This window comes from Hyaena hyaena, unplaced genomic scaffold (assembly GCF_003009895.1).
Source record: "Hyaena hyaena isolate Hyena2069 unplaced genomic scaffold, ASM300989v1 scaffold_397, whole genome shotgun sequence".
Classification (NCBI taxonomy): Eukaryota; Metazoa; Chordata; class Mammalia; order Carnivora; family Hyaenidae; genus Hyaena; species Hyaena hyaena.
This window is the reverse complement of record NW_024081028.1, coordinates 333,038-358,301: the sequence shown is the minus strand read 5'-3', so window position 1 is coordinate 358,301 and position 25,264 is coordinate 333,038. Positions and strand designations below refer to the sequence as shown.

The 25,264-nt window shown below is 51.1% G+C and overlaps 1 protein-coding gene across 1 annotated transcript in view; it reads left to right on the top strand.

Annotated features, from left to right (window-relative positions):
- The window catches only part of DLGAP3 (DLG associated protein 3), a 61,410-nt gene that overhangs the window by 3,641 nt on the left and 32,505 nt on the right, over positions 1–25,264 (top strand). Inside the window, exons 2-5 of the mRNA XM_039251758.1 lie at positions 17,083–17,165; positions 18,427–19,584; positions 24,020–24,225; positions 24,540–24,612. Of these exons, the coding sequence (XP_039107689.1) occupies positions 18,478–19,584; positions 24,020–24,225; positions 24,540–24,612 (1,386 nt within the window). The 5' untranslated portion in view covers positions 17,083–17,165; positions 18,427–18,477. The remainder of the gene's footprint in view (positions 1–17,082; positions 17,166–18,426; positions 19,585–24,019; positions 24,226–24,539; positions 24,613–25,264) is intronic.

Below are 25,264 nucleotides of genomic sequence, written 5' to 3'. Positions count from 1 at the left end.
AGGGTTCCTTCTTCCTTCCAGTCAAGAGCTCAGAATGGGAGTGGACTGGGAATGATGTGGGGGGCTCAAACTCCTAGTTCCTGAAGGCCCCTGCCTCTGTGTCCTTTCAGCTCAGGTATCCCCTGCCCCCCTCACTCTCTGTTTTTTCTCATCCTCTCCTCTTCCTATGTGTAAATATTAAAGAGCTGATCCTGCAGGGCTGATGTAGACATGGGGAGAGAATGAAATTAAAAAGGATTCCCTTGCCCCCATCCCGACACCCCCACCCTGCAGTCCCCCGCTCCTGCCTCCTCCCCTTTCCCTTCTCCCCTCCCCTCAATCAGTGCTTCCACATGTCTCTCCTCCCCCCAGTCCAGATGGGAGCTGGCTCCTTCAGAAAGGGGGCTCAGATCAGGGTGTGGGGAGCTACCTCTCTCTGCCTCCCCCCACCACATCTGCCTACAGGGCTGGGAGCCCCCACGTGAGTATTTCTCTTATCTTTGGGGTGGTGGCTAAGAAAGAAAAGTGGTTTTTAGAACCAGCTGTGAGTGGCGTTGAGAGGCTCAGGGCTGAAAGGAGGTGGGTGGGGTCCTCTCTCTAGGCTCCCTCAGGGAAGCCTCGTGTCTGGGTTTCTTTTCTCTCTTTGGACATAGAGGGAAGGGAGCAATACCAGGTGCTCCCGGTGGATGGGAACGAGTGTGGGATGGGCAGGGGAGAGGGGCTTCTGTTCTAACGGAGCACCGGTGTGTGGTGGGGTGAAGCATCCTGGGTTTCTGGCGACCGGCCTCTCAGAGTCGCTGGGAGCTGTCCCTAGTGCTGAACGGGAGTCAGCGGGGATCTGCTTATTCGGGACTGTCCTGGGTCTTGAATGGGGCTGCGTTGGGACCCTATGATGGAAAGGTGACTAGGCAGTGCTGAGGGCTCACTAGAAAAATTCTCCAGATGACCCACTTTCCAAGGAAGGAGTCCCTGGATGGAAAGATAGATTTTGGGGTCCTTCCTCCCTCTGGCTTTGGCCTCACAATTATCAGTGGTATTTGAGAAAAGAACTCCTCTTTTCCTGTTTCAGCTCCCCCTCCCCTTTCCAAAACCACCTTTCTGTTAGTGTGGAGGTAGGAATGGAGGATGATATTGTGGCTGTGAGCTCTCTTCTCCTGGGTAGTTTTTAGTGCAGCAAGCTTAGGGGTATGGGCACCAGCTTTTCTCCTACTGGATCCCAGAAGTTCAGACTCAAGGCAGTTCTGGATTAGGAGAGCTTAGGTTTTATTAGTTAGGCCTGGGGTAGATAGAGCTCAGGAGTTCAGGACAATTTGATTGACTATGTGGTATTCCTTTGCCCAGCATACTTTGGAATTGAGGACAGGGACAGTGAAATATTCTGCAAACCTGTCTCATGCTCTGCCTACCCCAAACACAGCTCAGAGCAGCATTTGAGAGAGACTTTTGTTGGGGAGGAAGATTTCCAAGCAGAGGATTCAAGAGTGGGTGGGGTTGTTCAATGCCACAGAGCAGAGAAGGAGGAAGCTACTGGAGACAGGGCAGTGAGAAAAGAGGAAGATCTGGGGGAGGAAAAAAAACCCCAAAATTAGGGGATAGGGTCTGGGTTTCAATCCTCAGCTTCCTTGGAAATCTTTTCCTCACTAACCTAGAATTATCTCAATTTTCTGGGTTCTTGTGTTTCATCTTTGTAACTCAGAAAGGAATAGAGCAAGGCCTTATTTCTCCAGGTCCTTTCCCTTGTCATCCCAGGGGGATGAGAGCCAAATGTCAGGACATGCAGATGAGACCGTGGGGGAACAACAGGCAGGAGGGGCTGATGGCAGCTTCGGTTCCCATCCCCAAGAGCACAATCAAATATTCAAATGGGATCCTTCTTGAGGGGAGAGAAGAGAGGGTTCCAGATGATGCTGGGCAAAAACTGGGTGTGGCAGGGTGTTCAAGATAAGGGGGAAATATCTAGGGACCCCAAGCTGAGCCAGTTCATCCTTTCCCAGATGTGACTTCTAGTTAAGAAGGAGCCCATCACCCATCATAGTTTTGATGTAACTCATCAAGATGATTCTGCTCTTCTCTAGCTGCTTGGGAGGAGCTGAGTTTTCCTATGCTGTGGGTGCTGAGAGGTGGTGGGTGTGGGTGTGGGTGCCTGTTTGGGGAGGGGAGGTGTTTGTGCTCCACTCAGCTCCCTTGGTTACATAACAGCTTTGATAAGACTTTACTTTGGAGCTGCTGCTACTGCCTAAAGCAGTCACCCCTCCACCCCCACACGAAATACTGGATGTCCACCCCCCTCTCCCTGGCCCCTTGGAGAGTCCTGCTATTCATGATCCAATGTTCCAGCAGCCACTTTCCTGCTGGGAGGTGTCTTCAGCTCCCCTCACAGCTCCCTACCCAGCTCCTGTTATTTAAATACTTGCTTTTTTTTGGTTTTGTTTTGTTATCTTGAGCCAAGATCACCACCTTTACATTTTTGAGCCTTGAGATCCTCTCTTTGGCAGGATCCTTGGGCTGGGGTGGAAGAGGTTCACTGAACATCATGAAGTTGCCCTCTAGGAAAGGAGAGGCATCTCAGGAGGTTTTAGGGCCCAGAGATAATCTTCTGACTGTTTCTTCTTCTGCTCCAGTAACTGTTTTGGAGTCTGCGAGCAGTGGACCATATCCAGAGGTACTGGGAGGAAAAACTCTGGTCTTGATCTTTTCTCTTTATTTCCTCTTTTTGAATTAAAGAGTTGCATATGTATATGGGGGTGGGGGCGGGAGCTGCCTCTTCTGTGGGAAAAAGTGCACCTACTCGACTGTGCACCTGCTTCATTGTAACTGATCTTCCAGGTTGTCTGAGGAAATATTGGTTACTACAGGCATCGGACAAGGGGATAACAGAGTCCATTTTTAGAAAGACTTTTTTCCTGAGAGTGGGTGGGAATGGGGTGTGTCCAGGAGTGGGGCATATCCTATTGATAGTAGGAACAACTTTCCAAATGAAGTGGGAGACTGGCAAGAAAGAGAGCAAGTGCAAACCTGTGACGTCCTTTGGAGAGAATATGGACTCTGGCTTTCTGCACAGGATAGAAGTCAGGGGATTGACTGGATATCTTTGTTCTTCCAGTGCACATGCATGTGTATTTCTGCCTGTGAGTGGGTATGTGATTATGGATATGTACATATATATGCATGAATATGGTGTATGAATGTGTACACATTAATGGATTTGTGTATAAGTGTGGACACATGTATACATAGGTATATATATGTATGACTTTATGTGTGTGTCCACGTATATATGTGACTTTGAGGACAGTTACTTAATTAAACCTGTGTGTGTGTGTGTGTGTGTGTGTGTGTATTGGGGTGCTCCTCAACAATGCACATATGTGTTTAAGTTTGCATGTGAACATGGATATGAGGACACATATGTGCACACATGAATTAACAGCATATGAATATATGCACTTAAGTTGGGTCATGTGAATAAATGTGACAGAAAGAATGAGAGAGTGAGAGAGAGATTCTGGCTGAACACTGGGGCTGTCCAAAAGTTGTTTTCCCACAGACTTGAATTTGATCCACCCTGATGCCTGTGGCTCTTCTCCAGAAAGCACCCTCTTTGAGGTGTCTCAAATTTTCATGTTCCTCACTACCATCCGTATGATGGGAGTTTGCAGAGGAGAAACCTACACAGGCCTTGGGGACAGCTGAGTGAGGGAGTTGAACCCAAGGCTGATCAGATGCTGTGGTGCTCAGGAGTGTATGTGGAGCGTAAAGATTAACATGATCATAGACATTTCAAGAATTAAGCAGAACAAGGTAGGCTTAGTGGGTGAAAGGGGCAGGGATATTAGAGAGGCCCAAGTATGTGTATGAGTCTACATGCAAGGCATGACAATATGTGTGTATGTGTATCTGGGTATATTACTTATCTATGTTTTAATATGCCTATCTTAACATAAATGCACATCCTAACATGTACACACATGAATAAATCTACAGAAATGTATTTGTCACCATGTACATGCATGCTAACAAAATATACATATACGCAGAGTATGCAAAAATACATGGGCATATGCTAACACTGGCCTGATTGCAACTGGTGAGTTCATACATGTACACCTCACTCATCCACTCATATGTTAATAGCAGCCTGCAGATAGTCCCTTTTCCACTGCACATGCCTCATCCCATGCATCCATTCATTCAACCAATGTTTATTTTATGCCTACAATCTGCTACAGTCTGTGCCGGACACTGGGGATGGTCCGTGATCTCAGGTAACTTACAATCTAGGGAATATAAAAGACCTGGAACCAAGTAAGGAGAGTGTTAAGGAAGGTAGTACCTACAGAGGTGGTTGAGACCTATAGAGAGGTTGGTCAGTTCTGGGGTGAGGAGGAGAAGGGTTTGGCAAAGGATCCATAGGAGAGGAGGCCCTTGAGCCATAGTCTGAAGTTCGAACCGGTATTCCCCAGGTGGACAGCTGTAGTAAAAGGTGTTTCAGTGACAGGAAATGTCCCACCTGGTCTCCTTATTTCCACCCTTACTAGCCTCCTCCCCCCTAGATTCTCCCCTGCAAAAGCAGCCTGAGTAAGATGAGATCCTGCCTTTCCAATGGTTTTCCATCTCAGGATGGAATCCAAAATGCTTAGTGGGGCCTGAGTGACATAAATGTTGTGTGTAAAATAGCCTCCAGTGACCTCCCTGATCTCAGGTGCCATCCCTACAAGGGCTGCCTGTTGGTTCCACAAAGATGGTGAGCACAGTCCCACCTTAAGGCCATTGCACTAACTCTTCCCTCAGCTTGAAATGTTCTTCCCCCAGATATCCATGTGATTTGCTCTCTCACTTTATTCAAGTCTTCGCTCAAAAGTCACTTTTTTGGAGCGGCCTCCCCCACAGTCTATCTTGAATATCCCCTGTCTTTCTGTCTCCTCACCCCACTCCATTATTAAATATCTTTGTTTATCATCTCTCTTTTTTGGAGTCAGGGAGCTGAGCCCAAGGCTGCTCAGATGCTGTGGTGCTCAGGAGTGTATGTAGGGTTATCTATACCCTATACATTCTAATATACATGCTCTACTAGAATATAAACTTATTCAGAATGGGAGCTTCGTCCTTTTTGTTCACTGCTGTATTTACTGTGTCCAGAGGAGTGCCTGGCTCAGAGTAGGTACTCAATACATATTTGTTGAATAAACACATTTTAGACAGATCACACTGGCAGCCAGGGTGGAGAATAGATGGGGGTTGGGCCAAGATGAGAGGCAGTGAGACCAGTTAGGAGCCTGCTGAAGTAGCTTTGGTGAGAACTTGGGATGAGGGCCACTTTGATGTAGAACAGTGGAAGTGGAGGTGGAGAAAAGGAGATGCAATGTGCAAATGCATGCATGCATGCATGCATGCACTTTCATGCACACACATGCACATGTATGTATTTTGGTGAGTCAGATCTATTGTCTCAGCTGGAGAAGGCTAAGGAAAAAAGTAAAAATGTCTTTATGTGTGTTTGCGGTGTTCATGTCATGAACACCCCACGGCAAGCCGGACACCCTCCAGCTAACCCGGGCTGACATTATCTCTTCCTTTTGGGCCTTGTCACCACCACCCCACCTAAGCCCACCCTTGCCAGCCAGGTTGCAGAGGGCTGCCGTGTAGGGGTCCCTCTGGTTGCATTTGGTCAGTGATACAGGGCTCCTGCCTTAGGGAACAGGAGTAGGGAGCAACATCCTGGACAGGGGGAGGGGTCTTAGGAGGTCAGAGCCACAGAGACTTAGGACAGAGGCCTGCGGACCTGGACCCAGACCCGGAGAGGACTCAGGGCTCTGGGCCAGCTTTCCTGAAGCCCGATATGGTGGGAGGCAGGGCAGCCTCCTCAGCATTTTCCCTCCCCTCTTCCTCTCCCTGCTCCATTCTGGGTCCTCTCTCCTGATGGGGTGGGTGCTTTGGCCGAGTGAGTGGTTCCCCCAGGCTATGATGTGAATTCAGGTATGTGGGGATACCCAGGGGAAAATGACCCCCGTTTTCCAGAGGACAGGCTAGGGGTTTGGCGCGGCGGGGGGGGGGGGGGGGGGTGGGAATCTCTCGGAGAGTCTCAACTTTGGCTGTTTTCCTCTCTCCCAAGAGACACGGGGAATCGCGCCGGTGTAGCAGAGTGCGGGACTGAGGTTAGACGTCAGGCAGGGCCAGCCGGCGACGGGCGGGAAGGGACTGAGACTCGAGGCGCGGGGCAAGCCGGGAGGAGGGCCGGCGAGAAAGGGGAGAAGTGGGAGTGGTGGGCCAGCCCCGCCCGGTGCCGCTCCCAGACCCGGGGTAGGGGCGGTTAAGGCCTACAACCCTCTTTGAGTTGCTCCCCCAGACCTCCAGGCTTCCGCCCGGGTTGCCTCATCCCGCTGAGGCCAGTGCTGGAGCCCCTTGCAGGCTCTAGGTGTCTGGGGGCCTTCTGCCAATCTCCTCTCCATCTGGACTAGGGGCGGGGGCGCTGCCGCCGCTCCCCTCCCACCTGGGCTCCGAGCTTGGGGGTTGGGCCGAAGCTGCCGCCAGAGCCGCCCACCTGCCCGCGGTGTCATGGCAACGACTCTGCCCACGTGGACGAAGAGGAAAGGGAGAAGAGAGGAGGTATCACGACAGACGTGAGGATGGGAGGAGGCTCCTCGGGGTCCTGCGTGCTGGAGCCCCAACCCTGCCCGTGGTTTGGCCCTAGCTGCTTTCACCCCAGGGCCCCCGGGGCAGGGTGGGGCTTGAGCTCCAGTTCTGGCCTCCCAGTGCCCGTGTCCTTGGGTGTCCTGAGTAATGCTGATGACTTGGCCTCCTGTGCTGGGGGTCCCCCCGGCAGCGTCTTGGGGGAGATGGGGCCGTGGCATGTGCAGATCTCTCCTCTCCCCACCCGGCAAGTCCGGGATGGTGCCTGGGGCTGAGGGGATGAGAGCCCGACCTACTTCTCCATTTTCTCACTATTTTTCAAAAGGAAAATGACCCACTTTTCAGCCAATGGGACTGGGGCCTGCTCCCAGGCTGATTCTCTGAGCCCCCCTGCCCAGACCTCTGCCCCATCCTCAGCCTCTTAGCCACGTGCTGGACCCACTTCCTGAGGGAAGCAGGTGCACCTGTGTGGATGGGTCTTTCCCTGCCATCTGTACCATGCTGGGGAGGGGCCTGATCTGAGCTAGGCAGGGATGTGCCAGGGCCCTACCGATGGTAGGATCAGCTCCGCTTTGGGCGGACCCCATTGGCAGCCACAGTCCTGGGCAGTTTGAGTGTCTGTCTGCCTTCCCTATGCACTCCCAGGATGCATCTGTGGAGGGGCAGGGAGGGGTTGGGGGTGGGAGCAATCCTCTCACTCTATATTAATGGGTGGTGGTAGGTTCTCTTCTCAAGCATGGAAAGGGAGAGCTTGTAGCCCTTGAGAACCATGTCTGTCTGTCTGTCTGCTGGCGTGCTGGAGCTCCCCCCAGAGAGCACTCCTGGAGGGTTCTGTCTAGGTCTTTCTTCCCAAACCCCTCCCCCTCTCTAGGATATTGGTCTGGGCCTCAGAGCCCCCTCCCTCCCTCTGTTATATTGGCCTGGGCTGGCTTGGGGGGTGATTAGGGATTTAATTATTTAGTTTCTCCAGCTCAATAGATTAATTCCATCCATCACAGGCAGGCTGAGCCTTCTCCCCGTTTCAGGGCTGCCTGGCCAACCCCAGAGGGAGGGAGCATCATTGCTCACCTGGGCCTAGTACTGGATCTGGGAATAATGGATAAAGTTCTTGTTGGGGGAGGATTTGGTGTATGACATTGAGCAGATGTGGGTGCCTGAGTGATGTGAAATGAACATGTATATTTGTTGTTTGGGCATAAACATGTGAATGAACATGCATGTGAGGTTTGTATTTGTGCAGCTTCTCTGTGTAGGAGCATCAATGTCCATTGGATGAAAAGGCAGATGTTTGAACCCTTGTGGGAACAAGTTTGTGTGTATCTGTGCACATTATGTAGATGATGACTATATATATGACAAATGCCACGTGAATTGTGTTGGATGATCTGCATGGCTGTGTAATCTGACTCTGGATGAGCACATATGTTAAAACTGTGAATAAGCAGCCTTGGCAACATGTGCCCATGTGCGAGGGAGGGATAGCAGGGATGGAGGTTTTTTGAGGCTGAATGATGAGTCAGGGCACACCGGGGGTCCACTTGGTGGCCTCATTAAACCTGTTTGGTCAGAGAGACATGCTACTTTTGACCTGCTTGCTCTCCCAGTGGTTGAGAATGTTGTGCCTGGACTCAGACCAGATTTCAGTCCCTCTTCCACCACCCCTGTAACCTTGGGTAGTTTTCTTTATATTTCTCAATGAGCCTCAGTCCCTCATCTGTAAAATGGGAATAGAAATGGTACACACTGCAAAGGAGAGTTTGTGAGGATTGCATGAAGAAGTGCATCAAAAGCACTTGACACAATGCCTGCTCAGTTGTAGGCATTCAGAGAGCTGTGCCTTGGACTTCAGAGTTGAAAGACAGCAGAGGCTGTCTGTCTGAAATGTGTTCAGTGCTTGAATCCATTCTATAGCATCCTCCAAAGCAGCCCTCCAACCTCTCCTTACATGCCTCGCTGGACAGAACACGCCCCGTTCTTCAGGAAACCCACATCATCCTGGTCCAGCTCTGTCTGCTGGGGAGTTCTGGTCCAGCTGCTGGCCATCATTTTCCTCCCTGCCTTCTTCTGTTTCTCCTCTACTCCCTGTGCCCCAGCCGAGGGGTACTACTTCTTGATGGGTCAATCACTGATCCTGAAATTGTTGAGCGCCTATTATATGCCAGTCTCGTCCATACAGAGAGAGATTGGATGAATTCTGGTTTTCAAGGAGCTCACAGGCTGCAAACAAATATTTACCATATTGTGTTGAAGTATGGGGCCTAAGAGGAGGTAGCAACTGCTGTGTCCTGGGATTGATGCGGAGGGAACTCATAATAATGTTCTTGGAAGAATGGATACCTGAACTGCATCAGAGGGCAGAGCTGGGAGGTCAGGCCTTCCATACGGAAGGATCTCACAGTCTGTACTGTCTCCTCTCCCCATGCTGTCTCCCACTGTGGTCGTGGCTCCTGCTGAGCAGAGGCTAGTACCTGGAGGCTGGGACAGGATCAGGCAGAGCTGAGGGGTGGGAGGTGTTACCACGTGAACCCTGCCAGTCAGTCAACCGACCAGCCTTCATGGGCCCTGTGGGGGCCAGCCCTGTGTGTGACTCCCCAGAGGAGGAAACAGGCTCTAATGCAGGCAGCCCCTGTCCAAGCTCACACAGAGAGCTTACAGGACAGTGTGCTAATCCAGGAGGCAGACCTAAATTCTGGACTCCATGGGGAGACCAGACATCTGGGCAAGAAGGTAGGAAAGGCCATGAACCTGGCCTGCCTGAGAAGCTGCTGCCCAGTGGACCCTTGCCACGGGCTTGGGATCTTACCTGTTGTTCTCTAATGGCTCTGGCAGGCTGAAGTCTGGCAGCATCCTGGAGGCCTGAGCAGCAGCAGCCCAACTTTTATCAAACACATACAAATGGTAGAAGGTGCTAGGTTGCTAAAGCCAAAAGAAGTTACCATATGGAGACATAAGTGTAGCTGCCTTGGGTAGATCAGCTTATTTACTCATTGCCACAACTTAGGAGGTAGGTATTATCCCCATGAGCAAATTGGGACTCAGACAGATAAACACGTTTTTCAGCATCATGCAGGTAGGCTGTAATATAATGGTTTGAAGCATATGACTGTCTTTCTAATACCCAGCAACAAGGTCACTGGGCTTTGCCTTCCAGATCCCTGGCATTAGAAGAGAGACCACCAGCCCTGGCTTCAGGGATTGGTGGGTCTGCAAATCAAGGGCCTCTAGTTGTCTCAAATGCCACTATCTTTGGCCACCAGGGCTGCTCTGTTATCTTCAGTATGCTCAAGGTGTGGGAGGTCTTCCAAAGAAGCACTGGCAAACAGAAAGTCCTGGGTAGAACATGAAATAAATGTTTCCAGAGCACCCATTTCTGATCCAAACCCGAGTCAGGTATAGCTACAGCCTCTGTTCAAGGCCATTTGAGAAACTTCTTAGAGACCCTGCTTCCAGACCTCACACTCTTTAGTGGTTTCTCCCTCATTATCAATAGCATTGATGGACATTTTATCTGCATTATCTTAATCCTTGTGACAATGTGATGAGAAAGGAACTACTCTTACCCCTGTTTTGAAGTGGAAGAAACTGAGCTCAAGAGAGATGAAGTGCTTTCCTTAAGCCCACATGTCTAGTAAGTGGTGGACCTGGGACATGAACTTAAATAGTTTAACTCAAGACCCATAGTCTCTCTGACTAGCTGCCTCTGACAAGGGTCCTCCAGGAGTCTGGTCCTGGAGGTCTTCCGCAGCAGTGGCAGCATGACTTCTCCCAAAGAAGGCTTCTGGAGACCTTCAGGAAGGGGAACATGGACATGACAAGGCAGAAGAGTCTGAGAATTGGTTGACATGGCAAGAGGGAAGAGCAGGCCAAAAGCGGTTGGCCATAGCTGCAATTAGGGAGCAGGAGGGGGTGGCTAGGGATAAGGCTAGATTGTGTCTCACAGGGCCTTGGGCAGCCCCGGAGGAGGAGGAAGCCTGAGCTTTGCTCTGGTGCCTCTTGGCTATATGGCTCCAGCTGGGAGAGGAGCTGGGGCCCAGAGAGTCTGAATGAAGAGACCTACTCAGCATGAGTGGTGGATCCTGAGCCCTGAGATTCCCTCCTGAGTCTCATTTTTCTTTGCAGTGTGGTGAGAGTCATTTTCTCCACTCTTTCTTCCTCTTTCTCCCAAATGCTTTCCTTGAACTGTGCAAAGAGGAACATCTGGAGAGACCCAGATGCAGCTAGAAAAAAACCCATCTGTGTCTGCCCAGTTGAGAGGAGAGGGGCTACATAGATGTAATGAGCAGTGCTGGGTTTGGAGGCTAGATTTCTTTCTTTTTTAAATTTTTAATGTTTGTTTTTGAGAGAGAGACAGAGACAGAGTGTGAGCAGGAGAGGGGCAGAGAGAGAGGGAGACACAGAATTGGAAGCAGGTTCCTAGCTCTGAGCTGTCAGAACAGAGCCCAACGCGGGACTCAGACTCATGAACTGTGAGATCATGACCTGAGCTGAAGTCTGCTGCTTAACCAACTGAGCCACCCAGGTGCCCCTGGAGGCTGGATTTCAAATACCAAATCTTTCAGGGGCTCTCTAAAGATTTTAGATGGAAAAGAGTGGAGGTCCTTTCTTTGGGCTGTTGGGCACAGTAGTAGAATGGATGAGGGTGAAAAGTGAAGACTTTCATTCATGCAGATGTATACCTTTAGTTTATTTTTTGAGAGAGAGAGAGAGAGAGAACGGGTCGGGGAAGGGCAGGGGGTGGTGGTGGAGAGAATCCCAAGCAGGCTCTGTGCACTGTCATCACAGAGCCTGATGTGGGGCTCTGATGTAGGGCTCAAACTCAGTGGACTGCAAGATCATGACCTGAGCCAAAAGCAAGAGTTGGACACTTAACCGACTGAACCACTCTGGTGCTCCCATGCAGATAGATATGTTTTTGAGCACCTGTTAATGTCAGGCATTGTTTGAGACACTCAGAATACTGCAGCACATGAAACAGATATAATCCATGCCCTCCTGGAGCTTATGTTCTACTATCAGGAGACATTCTATGTAATAAATAAAGAAAATAATCTCAAAGAGCAATAAGTGTTAGGCAGGCAATGAAGCAGGGTGATGTAGAACGTACCTGGGGGATGGGGTTCACTTTAGTTAGTGAGTGGTCAGGAAAGGCCTCTCTGAGCTGAGACCTGAAAGATGAGGCAGAGGAAGCCATGGGAATATCTGGGGCAGAGCGTTCCAGCGGAGAGAACATCAAGTGCAAAGCCCCCTGAGGTGGGATTTTCAAAGAGATTATAGGTAGTGTGGGTTATTCACAGACTGAGCACTGTCCAATGGGTCAGGAGATGGATTTAGACTTGCCTCTGCCTAAATGTCTCGAGTGTTTTGGGGCAGTAAGCCCGTTTTCTGTAAAATTCCTACCCTAACCCCAGGAAGACTTGGAATGAAAAAGACCCCAAGCCTCCCTCCTAATATTCTGTGCCTCCATTTTCTGGGGGTAGTAAGGGTAGGAGGAGGTTTTTCTCTGGGGTCCTAAGGGCTGGTGGTGGCATTGAGAGAGGTCAGGGACAAGGGCACCAGCCCAGCTACAAGAGATCCTGCCAAAGGCAGCTGGGCAGAGCCAAGTGTTGAAGTGGTCAAGAGAGTTCAAGCAGAACTGGATGCAGGAGGAGGCAGACAGCCTGGGGAGGAATGCCTACCCAAGTACACAGGAGTATGGGCTACAGGTCATCCGCTGTGTGTTAAGGCTCCCAGGTAGCTAGCCCCCACCACATATGCTGCTGTTAGGACAAGGAGTGGTGGAGAACCGGACAGGGAAACAGACAGAATCCTGGCCATTCTGGTTAAGTTCACACAGGGAAAGGCAATGGGTAGGCAATGCCTGAAACTTGGAGAAGTCCAGGCCTGCAGCAGCAAAATGAGTTCCAGGCCTCGCTTGTGGCAAGCTCTGCTGTGTTGGAACTGGTATGGGGATGACCTCATAGGTTCCAGTGTGAGGGGACTAGATAGGGCTGATCCCCAGCAAGAGAGCAATTGTACCCCTCTGCTGCCATCTGGACCATTGTGTCCAGTGTGTCGCTCTCCCAGACAGCTTCGAGGGGGAAGGCGTGAATCAGTTAACGTTTGATTTTTGAAATCTTTATCTTGCTTTGCCCAAGGCATCGCTTTGTGCCTACCTCTGAGACATTGCCTTTTGCCAAGCATTTGGCTGCCTGGTGCCCAGGTGTGGACAGCCTTGACTTAGAACTGCTTTTTTCTCAGCGGAATACCTTTGGTCTTATATGGTTGTCCTGGAGAGATTAAGTGACCCACCCAAGGTCACACTGTAAACCAACAGAGGAAGTAAAAAAAAAAAAAAAGAAAGAAAAGAAAGGACAAATAATGAGAGCTACTTTATTAAGTATTCACCCTGTGCCAGGTATAGTACAAAGGGCTTTAAAGGCTTTACCTTGTTAACCATCACATCATTAATATCTTTCTAATGGCTCTAATATCACCATTTTACAGATGAAGAGAATAGGCTAAGACCTGCCCAAGGACACACAGCAAGTGAGTGAGTGGAAACGGACTTGAACCCAGGGAGTCCAACAAGAGTCTGCACCCATAACTGCTTTGATGCAGGGAGTTTGTGAGTTGACTGGGTCTCAGAAAACAAAAAGCAACTGATTTGGCTGGGCAGGGCCCTGGGGGAGAGAAAAAGAAAACACTCTGACTCTTTCCTCTGCAGCCTTTTTCCTTCCTCCATTTTCCATTCTTTTTCTGGAAGGTAATTGCTTGGGGCAGTGACAACCTCCTGGTGAATTACACAGCTGGTTTCCCAGTGAGATTTGTAACAACAACCCCGCCAGCCTGGCGGCCCGCAGCAAGTTCCGGTTTAAGAAACTAATTGCTGGATTGTGTAGTTGGTGCTAAATTGGGTAATTTCTTGGTGACGGCATGTGTGCCAGTTCTTCCATTCCCAGATAGATTCGAGCTGCATCAGAGAATTTGTCATACACGGCACCCTCCCAGACTCCTCCACTTTCCACTTCCCAAGCTAGCACAGGCAATTGTAAAGGTGGCTGTTTCCCTGGGCCCAGAGGCTCACCCCCTGGGCAGCTCTCTGTGTCCTGGGATAGTAGAGAGATGATTTTGTGCAGTAAAATGGGGAACATAGTAGGAGCACTCAGAATTGTCATAGGGCTTCAGGAGCTTTCTTTACTCTGTACTTAACCTGACCTTGGACTTGGAACAAGCTTTGTACTCACCTTTAGGGGAAAAGACTAAACCGTAAACCATAATCTGGTTTGCTCTAGAGTGTGTGGGTATGTGAGAGGTTGTTTTTTTTGTTTGTTTTCTTCTTTTAACAAATGCACTTTCATTACTGTGTTTATTTCAGAATGGCATTTAATAAGGGTGGCTTCTCTGGGCTGAAAGCATGGGGGTGGGGAGGAAGGCTAAGGTGTTGGGGTGAGGCAACACTGAGTTTGACTTTAGACTTACCACCAACTCTGTAACCCAGGACAGGTCAGTTAGCATCTCCCAGCCTCAGTTTCTTTTTCTGTGAAATGGAAGTGGGGGGGTAGTATCGAACTCTTGGAATTATTGTGGGAATTAAATAAGATGTCATAAGTGAAAGGCTTACATTCACTCAGCAAACACCTGCCATATGCCAAGCATCGTTCTAGGGGTGGGGGTAATGCGGTGAATATGAGGTATGAAATTCCTGCACTCACACGGAGCTCACATTCTAGTGGGAGAGACAGACAATCTCCAAATCACACACATTGAAAATGGTAATGATATAAGAGCTATACAGGTACCTAGTGCCTTGAGAGCAAACAGCAGGGAGATCTGACCTAGTCAGGGAGGCCAGAGAAAGCTGCCCTGAGGAAGGAACGACGGGGCTGAGATCTGAAGGGTGTGTAGGAGTTAACAAGGCAGAGGTGGGCGGGAAAAGCTTTCTGGACAGGGGGAACAGGTCCCTGATGGGATCATGGGATTGCAAAAAGACTGGCCTGGTTGGAGCAGAGGAAGCTAGGGAGAGCATGTTGTGAGAGGGTGAATGTAGGAAGGGCTGGACCCTGCAGGCCTTGTTGGACAGGTTATGGCGTTTTATCTTAAGAACATCAATAAGCCAATGAAGAGTTTTAAGCAGAGAAGTGACAACATCAGATTTCTGTTTCCAAGTGACCATTTGGATTGGAAGCAGGGTAGGAAAGGAAGCAGGGAGACCAGTTAGGAGCTTTTGCAGATGCGCAGGCAGGAGACAGTGTTCTGAGCTAGGTGGATTGGTGAGCGGTGCTTTCTACTTACAGATACAGAAAACCTGGCCAACAATGGTTTAAAGAGGAGTTTATTTCTACCACATTTAGGACTGAGAAAGGCAGAACGGCTTATGTTGGTTCCATGGCTCAATGACTCCAGTACTAGCATTTCTGGGATTCTCTAGGCCTTTCTCTCATGGTGGCAAGATGGCTTCCTTAGCTCCAGACATCATGGTTGTATTCAAGCCTAGAAGAAAGGGAGATAGATGAGCAGGCATCATCAGGTCACTTGTCTAGTGTCACATACCTTCTGGTCTCAGAGCTTGTGCTTTTTCCACTACACAGTGCTACTCTATAGGACATGGGTAGTTTGTCTAAAGAGGAGCCCATCTCCCCTGAGACTTAGAGCTGGGAGAACATGGACTGATGCCAAAGGGACTGAAGTTTGATAAAATCTTGATGGAGGTTCAGAGGCTTCACAGCAGCACCTGTGTGAGGCAGGGCCAAGGAGTAGGGGGAGCCTGGGAATGTCCACCCTTGGGAAGCTCAGCATGAGACTGCAGGTTGATGTGATCACAAATAAAGCAAATGAGATGGTCTGAGCTTCTGCCAAAGTGGACTTCCGTGCTGCGAGTCTCAAATGTGGGTCCTGCCTGGGCAAGAAGAGGAGGTCCATGATGTGGATGAAGGACCAGGCTATCAAAACTTCTTCCCAAAGCAAGGAGATACTTCCAAGAGCTTTTCCAACAACTGCTTGTGAGGTCTCTTGGTCTGAAGTCACCTCTGCTTCCCCAGACGAGGGCAGTGGAGAAGAATTGTTATCTAGAACCAAGCATTTGATGTCTGTGAGGTCATCCCAGGTTCCCTCCAGGAAAGATAACCAACAGCTTCTCCAGTCCAGGCCACAGGGTGGTCCAGGGGCTGGGCATGTCTCACCCTCTCCTCTGTGGAAGATTTCCAGGAGACTTCACAATTGTCTCCATTGTCTCACATCCCTCAGGGTCAGGAAGTTCTTCCTGATGTCTGACTGTGTCTCTTCCACTACTATTAATCATGCCTGCAAAGCTAGCTCCTCTTCTTGACATCCCTGTGTCTAATAATGGCATCATTAGTCTTCCAGTCACGGCTGCTGCAAACTTCAGAGTTGTCTTCCTTCCTGACTCTCTCTCCCACCTTATCCCAGTATTTGCCAAACCCTAAATGTCTGCTGGAACTCCCACAACCCACCCCTAAGAATTCCTTATTTGCCCACCTCTTCTGTCTTTGTGCCTCGTGTTTCCTCCTCTGGGAATTCTCTCTCCCCCACCACTTTGTCTTCAGAACACACAGCCATCTTGTTCTCCATCCCAAATACATCCTTCTCCTGGGAGTCTTCCTCACTCTTCTCTATTAGATCTGGTCTTGTCTTCATCTGAACTAGTGTAATGTTTTGCTATCCCTTTCTAGTCCAGTCATTTATTCATCTACTTGGTGAACATTTATTAAGCACCTGCTCAGGACAAAGCCCTGAGGGAGGTTTTGGAGATTCAGAGATAAATAGGATATGGTTCCCACTCTGCAAAAGATCACTTTCTGGTCAGGAGGACAGAAACTGAAATAGACAATTTCAATGCAGTATTATGGTTTCTTTCATGGGGGAACCCAGGGTGTTATGAAAGCCCAATAGAGAGACATAACCCAGAATTAGAGTACAGAAAGTCTTTAAGGGAAGGTGCAGCTTCATCTGAGTAAGTGTTAGCCAAGAGAAACGGTTGAAGGGAGTAGATGGAAGGAGATTCTAGGAGGAGGGTACAGCTTGTGCAAAAATATAGGGACCTAAAATAACCCTGTCATGTGGGATTGCTCTCTTGTTAGCTTGTAAGCCTCTCAGTGACAGAGACCACACTTAAATCACCTCTATATACTTCTTACTCAGGGTCTTGCCTATGGTAGCTGCTCAACAAACATTTGTGGAATGGAGTCATATTTGAGGACAATGGGGCGGGGGGGAAAGCAGTGGCTCAGCACCATGGACAGATCACACAGACACCTGCAGTTGGAGGTAGTCCAACCTGTAAGCTCATTTGCATGTATTTGCATAATGAAGCCAACTTTATTTCCTGGGGGGTCCAAAGGCTCTGCATCATGGGGGATCCAATCAGTCCTGGTTTGGGAGGTTGGGAAGGGAAACTGTCAAGGCCAGAGACTGGTCGTCCGAGGACTCTGGGAGAATCTCTTTCTTCCTTTGCTCACTACTCTTCTTTTCCATCAGGAGCCAGTGATCCTGAGCCTTCTGAAGTTAGAATTCAGTCTGGTGGTGGGGATCCTGACACCAAGGATGGGAAGCCCCGGATGGTGAGTTGTAGGAGTCTGGGAGATGGGGAGTAGATTGAGGTTCTGAAATCAGAATGACTTGGGTTATTCTGGAAGCAACCTGAAACAGTGATATGGAGAGGTGGTGGTGGGGAGGAAGGGAGGATGGGTCTCAGAGGTGCTGCTGTCTGGAGTCTTTGAGGCTGTCATCCCCTCCTAGTCAGCAGATGGCCCAGGAGCCTGGTCTAGGATGAGGGAGGGCGCCGTCTGCCAGCTCCTCAGTCCCTGTCCCTCCTGCTGACACCCCCTCCTGCTGTAGCTCCTGTCCTGGCAGCTCTGGAGCCCGATTGGAGAGTGTTCTTGCTGAGAGCTGACCTCTCTGTCCTGTAGCCTTGGCAAGCCTGGGATGGGGGCCAGGGGCACTGGTTTCAATGCTTTCTCTCCATCACCTCCCTGCCCTTCCAGCCTACTGTTCCTGGGAGGAGAAACTCCTGAGTTCCAATCCCAGTTTAGGGTTTAGATGCTGCCAGCATTCCTTCTCTTTATGGTTTCTCCTCCTTTTGTGACTCCCCTGCAGTGGAATGGGGTGGCCAATGGGGGTGAAGGGCAAAAGGGGAAATTTCACTGGGGAACACTTGGAACCCAGAAGATGAAGAGGCAGTCATCTTAGGTTATTCCTTCCTGTCTCAGCCCTGGAGTGGGTGGGTAGGGGGTGTGGGAGGGAGGAGAATGAGCCTGCAGCCAGATGGAAGGAACTGGGTGTGGAAGGAAGGGGAGGGGGTGGGTATGTAGATGTGGGTCCAGTGTTCTCTTTGGTGGCTGCTGCTGGAGGCCATGACCCTGAGGCCTGGTTCCTCATAACAGTGGGTGTGGATAGTGTTGCGGTAGAGGTGTGGCTCTAGATCAATTTGCCTCAACTCAGTTTGTTAAAAGCTAGTTCACCTAATGACTGGTTTCTTTGAATATATATATATATATAGGTCTGTTTGGGTATCCTTTTATTTTTGGTAACCTAAGGATTTTTAGAAACCCATTTGGCTGAGGGTATTTTATCTTGTGAATAAGTATTTATCAAATTTGCAGCATTTGACGAATGATGGCATTATTTTGCACCCTTGTGAGTGTCTTTGTCTTGTATGACTGTTTTAAGGAATTTGAAGCTCATTTGTAGACAGATAGTACAATTAATCACAATAAATTGATATGCATTACCTAAAGGGATACCAGAATACCTAATAATAGATAGTTTTAGGTGAAGTGGCCTGTTTTTCAATCCAAATCCTTTTTCTGCTTATTTTCCCAGGAGGTTCCTGGGGCCTGGCCCCCAACACTATGAAGAACCCTTGCTGAGGCCATGAGGGGTTACCATGGCGACCGCGGTAGCCATCCCCGCCCAGCCCGCTTTGCCGACCAGCAGCATATGGACGTGGGCCCAGCTGCCAGGGCCCCGTACCTGCTGGGCTCCGGGGAGGCCTTCTCCACCGAGCCCCGCTTCTGTGCCCCGAGAGCTGGCCTGGGACACCTTTCTCCTGAAGGGCCCCTGAGCCTGAGTGAGGGGCCATCAGTAGGCCCCGAGGGAGGGCCAGGGGGGGCCGGGGTTGGGGGGGGGAGCAGCACCTTCCCCAGGATGTACCCCGGCCAGGGTCCCTTCGACACTTGTGAAGACTGTGTGGGACACCCTCAGGGCAAGGGTGCCCCCCGCCTGCCTTCTACACTCCTGGACCAGTTTGAAAAGCAGTTGCCAGTTCAACAAGATGGCTTTCACACACTCCCATACCAGCGAGGTCCAGCAGGGGCTGGGCCCGGGCCAGGGCCAGCGTCTGGCACTGCCCCAGAGGCCCGCAGTGAGAGCCCCAGCCGCATCCGGCACCTGGTTCACTCTGTGCAGAAGCTCTTCGCCAAGTCCCACTCTTTGGAGGCCCCAGGGAAGCGGGACTATAATGGGCCCAAGGCTGAGGGAAGAGGTGGCTCTGGAGGAGACAGCTACCCCGGCCCAGGCTCTGGAGGCCCCCACACCTCCCACCACCACCATCACCATCACCACCACCACCACCACCAGTCCCGGCACGGCAAGAGGAGCAAGAGCAAGGACCGCAAGGGGGACGGGCGGCACCAGTCCAAGTCCACTGGCTGGTGGAGCTCCGATGACAACTTGGACAGCGATAGCGGCTTCCTGGCGGGTGGGCGTCCTCCTGGAGAGCCTGGTGGTCCCTTTTGCCTGGAGGCTCCAGATGGATCCTACCGGGACTTGAGCTTCAAGGGGCGCTCGGGAGGGTCAGAAGGCCGCTGTCTCGCCTGCACTGGCATGTCCATGTCACTGGATGGACAATCGGTCAAGCGAAGTGCCTGGCATACCATGATGGTCAGCCAGGGCCGGGATGGATACCCAGGGGCCGGGCCAGGCAAGGGGCTCCTGGGTCCGGAGGCCAAGGCCAAAGCCAGGACTTATCACTATCTGCAGGTGAGGCTTTGGTGGGGGTGGGGAGCAGGGTCCTCAATCTTCATTGGTGTTGTCACCCGGGAAGCTATCAAAAGGGCTGGATGGGAGTCAATTGTCCCCATGATGGACAGAGGCCTGGAGGCAGGGAGGTTCTGCCTGGCCTCTCTGTGTCACCTCGAGCCCCTTTTGGGATCTCAGTTTCCCCATTTGTACGATGAAGAGGCCCTTCTATTCTGACATTATATGTCAGTGCCAGGAAGACTTCCCTTCAGCCTGCTGGACAAGCTGTACTGGCCTCTGTCTCACGAGCTCTGAGGCAGAATGAGGTTGAGGGTAGGCAGTGGACAGGACAGTGTGGCACTCCCTGGCTGTCGCTTCCCTTGAGATTGGAGGTCAGCAGTTGGAAAGCAGTTCTCCTGCCCCCAGGCCTTCTCCAGACCTCTTTTCTGCTCAGATCTGGGTGGTCCAGATACTGTTTGAATATGAAGGTCAGTTATTTCCAGAATGTGCCTGTGCTGGGGTTTGTCGTTCTGGGGTGCCTGCAGTAAGACACCATGAGACTGTGGAAAAGCCTTGGGAGCCTGTCCTGTGGCTTTTCCTAGGCTGGGGACACACTGAAGTCTGAGGCCCAGGTACAACACCAGGGCAGGGCTTCTAGGGAGTGGATGGTGCCTGTGATAGCTGGCATGCTGTCCCCATCCTGTCTCACCACTTGTGTGGTCTCTGCAGGTGAGGCGAGTTCTGACTTCTTCTCTTTATGGAGCTGTTATCCACCCCACACTGTCCCCTCTCCATCTTCTCATTGAGGTGGGGTCAGGGTTCTTCTCACCATCTTCTCTCTCAACCTTCCTTTTCTCTGCCTCAGGTCCCTCTCCCATATTCCTCATACCCTTGGCTTGCTTTTTTTTTTTTTTTAAGTTTCATTTATTTTATTTTATTTTTTTAAGTTTCATTTATTTTAGTAATCTCTATGCCCAACATGGGGCTCAAACTCATGACCCTGAGATCAAGAGTCACACGTTCTTCCTACTGAGCCAGCCAGGCAACCCCCTCACCCCTACCCCCAGCTTACTTTCTTGAGGCCTTCCATGGGTTTAGGAGGAAAAGTCAATACAAGTCAAAGCAGACTTAGAGTTATTCCCCATACCCACATTCCATGTGTTTAATCCACAATCATTCATTCAGTGAGCATTTCCTGGGTGCTGGGGATACGAAGATGAAGACACAGACGCTGCTTGTTGAGGAGCTTACGGGGTTGGGGTGGGATTGACAAGGAAGCAGGTAGAAGAGAGTGATGAGGCTGTGACAGCACAGAGCCCCGGGCACCATGTGGGCACAGAGGGGGCACCTCACCTACCTGGGGGGGGGGGGTGGTGGCCGGGGCGGGGGCTGCTCGCAGCAGCTTTGGGGGAGGAGGACCCCTGAGCTGAATCCTGGTGGAGCTGGAGTTGGTCGAGTGCAGAAGAGGATTAAGGGTCTTCAGGAAGAGGCTACAGCTTGTTCAGAGGTACAGAGAATTGACCTTGCATGTGTCTTTTGGGTGTCTCTGGCCTTGCTGGTAAGTTCTTCACACTTTAGGGCTTTCCTGGGTGGAGAACTTACAAGAGCTCAAGGGAAAGCAAGAAGGGGGCAGGCAGACAGTAGGGAAGGTTGGAAACTTCTAGATTTCAGGACTTCTGGGTTGTCCTTGGATTTGCCCCTTCTCTGGGTAGGGAGGTCCTCTAAGCTGGGAATTGAAGGGTCCGGCAGAAAGGGCCAAGGAGGGAACACCAATCCTCCTCCTATAACTCAGCCCTGGCTGTCCCTGGAGCTTCTCTGCCACTCCGCCGCCTCCTGCTGCTTCTCCAGGGCTGCCCTGACCTCTCTGGGGGCTTCCTTTTTAACATGCACCTCACAGTGTCCTGCAGAGGAGCGAGGAGCTGCAGTGGCTGTGGAGTGGGAGCCCTGCAGTGTGGCAGAGAGTGCCATGGCTGTCCCATCTGCTGGCCTGTCTCTCTCTGCTTGCTTGTGTCTCCTCTCTGTGGAGTACACAGGGCCTGGGGTTCCCGGACATCTTAGGATTGCAAAGTCAGAGCCCGTTTGGGGGAGAACTAACACATTGCAGGGACCCCGCATAAACGCAGGGGAAGCTGGCCCCATCAGACCAGGTGTCTTTGTTGGATCCTTAACCCTTTTATTGAGACTCTGTCTCTCCCACTGGATCCCAGCTGTCCCTTAACCCTCTTCTGAACCCCTCTTTGTACTCAGAGCCCTCGTTCCTTTATGTTCCTCCCTGTGTTACCATCTTCTGATTGAGCCCCAGCCCCCTCACTGAGCCTTGCCCCTCCCTGTGGGTTCCTTCCACCCTGGGACCCCATTCCATCCCTGGGTCTCTGTTCTCATACTTATCTCTGTCCCGTCACCTAGCCTCGCTCCCAGAGTCTCTGTCTCTCCCCTGAATCCTATGCTTTCCCTGAATCTTGACCCTCTCAGCTTCCATCCTCACCCCATTCAACCTGTTCCTTCCGACAGGTGTTTGAAATCTTCCTTGCCTGCCCCAGCCCCCTCCCCCATGCCTCTATTTATACCTCATTCTTCCTAGTGTAGGCCAACCGTCACAGGCTCCCTCACCTTCCTGTCAGCCATCTACACGTTCATCTATATCCCTAGCCAGCCCCATCGCCTTCCTTCTTGGCTCAGAGAAAAAAAGCCAGGACCCCTCATCCCAGACTGATCCCTCCAGCAGAGCTTGAGCCCATCTCCCCAGGATCCCCTCTATCCCTGAATTGACTGCCCCCTCTCCATCCCCACATTTAAAGGCTATCTTTATCTTTATCTTTATCTTTACTGGCTCTCTTATTCTGAAAACATGCCCAAGTCTCTCATCCTACAAAATCTTTCCTTAACTCCATACCCCTTTCTGTCTACTGTCTTCTCTTCATACCCCAGTTCTAAAGCATAGGTTCTACACCTTCACTTCCTTTCATTCTCCCTTTACTACAGTCTGACATCCACATCCCCTGTCCTCTAAAATGTTCTGGCATCGGTCCTCAATGGTCTCTTGAGAGCTCTCCTCGAAAGACACTTTTCAAGGCTTATAATAATAATAGCTAACATTTACTGTGGGTTTACTATGTGCTGGGCATGGCATATTGGCTTATTTATCCTTCCCACCAACCCTGGGATGTAGGTATAATTGGCATTACCGATTCATAGATGAGGAAACTGAGAGAGTAATCAGTTTTGCCCAAGTTTGCCTAGCAAGTGATGGGACAGGATTTTGAACATGGATTTTAACTCCTAAGCCCGAATTACTAACCTCTGAATGCACTGTGGCATTTGACATTATCAACTCCTTTTATTCTGGAAATGTCTCGCGTTTCCATGACATGGCATTCTCCTGACTTCCCTCCTACCCCTCTGCCCACTCCTTCTCAGGTGACTTCATAGGCTTTTCTTCCTTTCTTTGCAGTCCCCTTTTTAAATGTCAGTGGATCCCTCCCCAGCTCTCTTTCTTCTTTTCCCTGGGCTGTTTCATTCACCCCGATGGATTCAGCTGCTGCCCATGACTCCCACGTGTCTGCCTCCTCCAGCCCAGATTTTTCCAGTGAACTCCAGAACCAAACATCCAACCACCTGCTCAGCAGTTCTCTGCCAGATTTAAGATGCTCAACCCTGACCTATCACCTCTTCCCCAAACCTGCTTCTCTGGGATTCTGTGGCTCAGTGAGCGACAGCACCATCCCCCAGGTCCTCAGCCAGCAGCCTCCCAGTCATCTGTGACTCCTCCCTGCGCACCCCCCCAACGCCCCCTCACCCCCTACATCTAATCAGGCTCACTGATGCTCCTTAACACCTCATTTCCATCTCCTCGTCCCCCTCATTGTCATGGTCTCAATTTAGGCTCATCATCTCTTGCCTGGCTAACAGCATCAGCCTTCTAATTGGTCTCCCTCCTGCCACTCGATCCCCTGCCCTGCTCCCAGCCTTACACAGTGCATCCCCCTTTGGACTGTCGGAGTGCTCTTTCTGAAACAAATCTGATGGCACTTCCCTGCTTAGAGCCCTCTGTGACTCCTCAGAGGGGGAAGGAAGGAGAGTTGGAGGATTTGGGATGTCAGCAGGTTAAGAGGAGGAAGGAGAAGGAGGGGTGAAAGGTGGGGGCAGGTGATACTTCACTGCGGGGGGGAGGTCACTCTGGCCTCTGATCTTCAGCCTCTTGGCACCTGGCATATCACCTCGAGACTCCGTAGGTGTTCCTCAATTAAGTAGTAAAAAGTCCATGGAGGATGATGAGGTATCTCCTGTAAGGGAGGGGACAGCCTGAAACCTTACCTCTGGCTCTGCTTCTGCGTGCCCCCTGAGCATGGCTTGCTCCAGCTAGCAGAGCGCCCCCCACTGGCAGTGGGGACAGAGGGTTCTGGCTTCTAGATTTCGGACGGACGTTTTTGAGAGACAGAAGCCCCTGTCCCTGCAGGTGCCGCAAGATGACTGGGGGGGCTACCCCACTGGGGGCAAGGACGGGGAGATCCCCTGCCGCAGGATGCGAAGCGGCAGCTACATCAAAGCCATGGGGGATGAGGAGAGCGGAGACTCAGAAGGCAGCCCCAAGACGTCCCCCAAAGCAGTCGCCAGGCGCTTCACCTCCCGCCGCTCCTCTAGCGTGGACCAGGCCCGGATCAAGTAAGGACAGGTAGGGCTGCGGGCGGAGAGTGGGAAGCTGGTGCTGGGTCCCTGCAGGAGACGTGTGTACCATGGGGGTCCCCTGCTTAGGATTCAGCTGGGGGTCTCACTCTGCCCCTCATAAAGAGGGGGGGTCCCTGGTGAGATAGCGCCTCTCTGAGTGCCTCTTTGGGAGAGTCCCTTTACTTAGAGGCTCCTGGGAGGATCCCTGTCTGGGGGTTTCTGAGGGATAGAACCTGCTCAGAGGCCTCAGTGCTGTTGCTCCCCTTTCTAGAAGACCCCCATTCTGAATCTGGAATTTTGACCTTTCCCAGCTGCTGTGTCCCACCCCGGATCCATCCCCGGAGCTCCATCCCTGGCTACAGTCGTTCCCTCACCACCGGACAGGTAGGGATGGTCCAGCACGCCTGAAGGAAAGGGTGGAAAGGCGGGGGGTGGGGGGGGGGGTCAGTCCCATACTCAGTCTATGCCTTAAAATCAGAGGTCTGCCTATGGAGAGAGAGCCTGCGTCTGGGTCTGGGGGGAGCTGGGAAGCCTGCCTTGGGACCCCTGGAGCTGACTCAGCTTAGGGGTCTCAGTCACATCCTTCAAAACCACCGAGGGGCCTCAAAGTGATGAGTTTGCAGGGGCAACGATGGTTTTCTGAGGTTTTCCAGTCCTAGCCTGGCCTGATTACTCCCAGTTCGCCCCATGCAAAAGGCAGGCTTGATTGCACAGACAGGGGATAGGCAGAGCTGCGGTCTGAGAGAGGGCCTGCACTTGAGTTTTCTCCCCACCATCCAACTGTTAGAAGACACGGCAACACCTCTGTTTTCTCACCTTTAAAATGACAGTAGTAGTGATATTTATCTCAGGGGCTTTGTGAGAGTTCAGTGAGAAAATGTATGCAAACACAAGGTACCTGGCCCCAAAGTGGTACTTTATAAATGTGTGTTCCATCCCTAAGTGTAGACTTTCCCCTTAGCTAAGCAGAGGCGGTGCAGTTTAGTAATCACATGCATGGCATGGATTGGAATTCCAGCTCAGCTACTTACCAGCC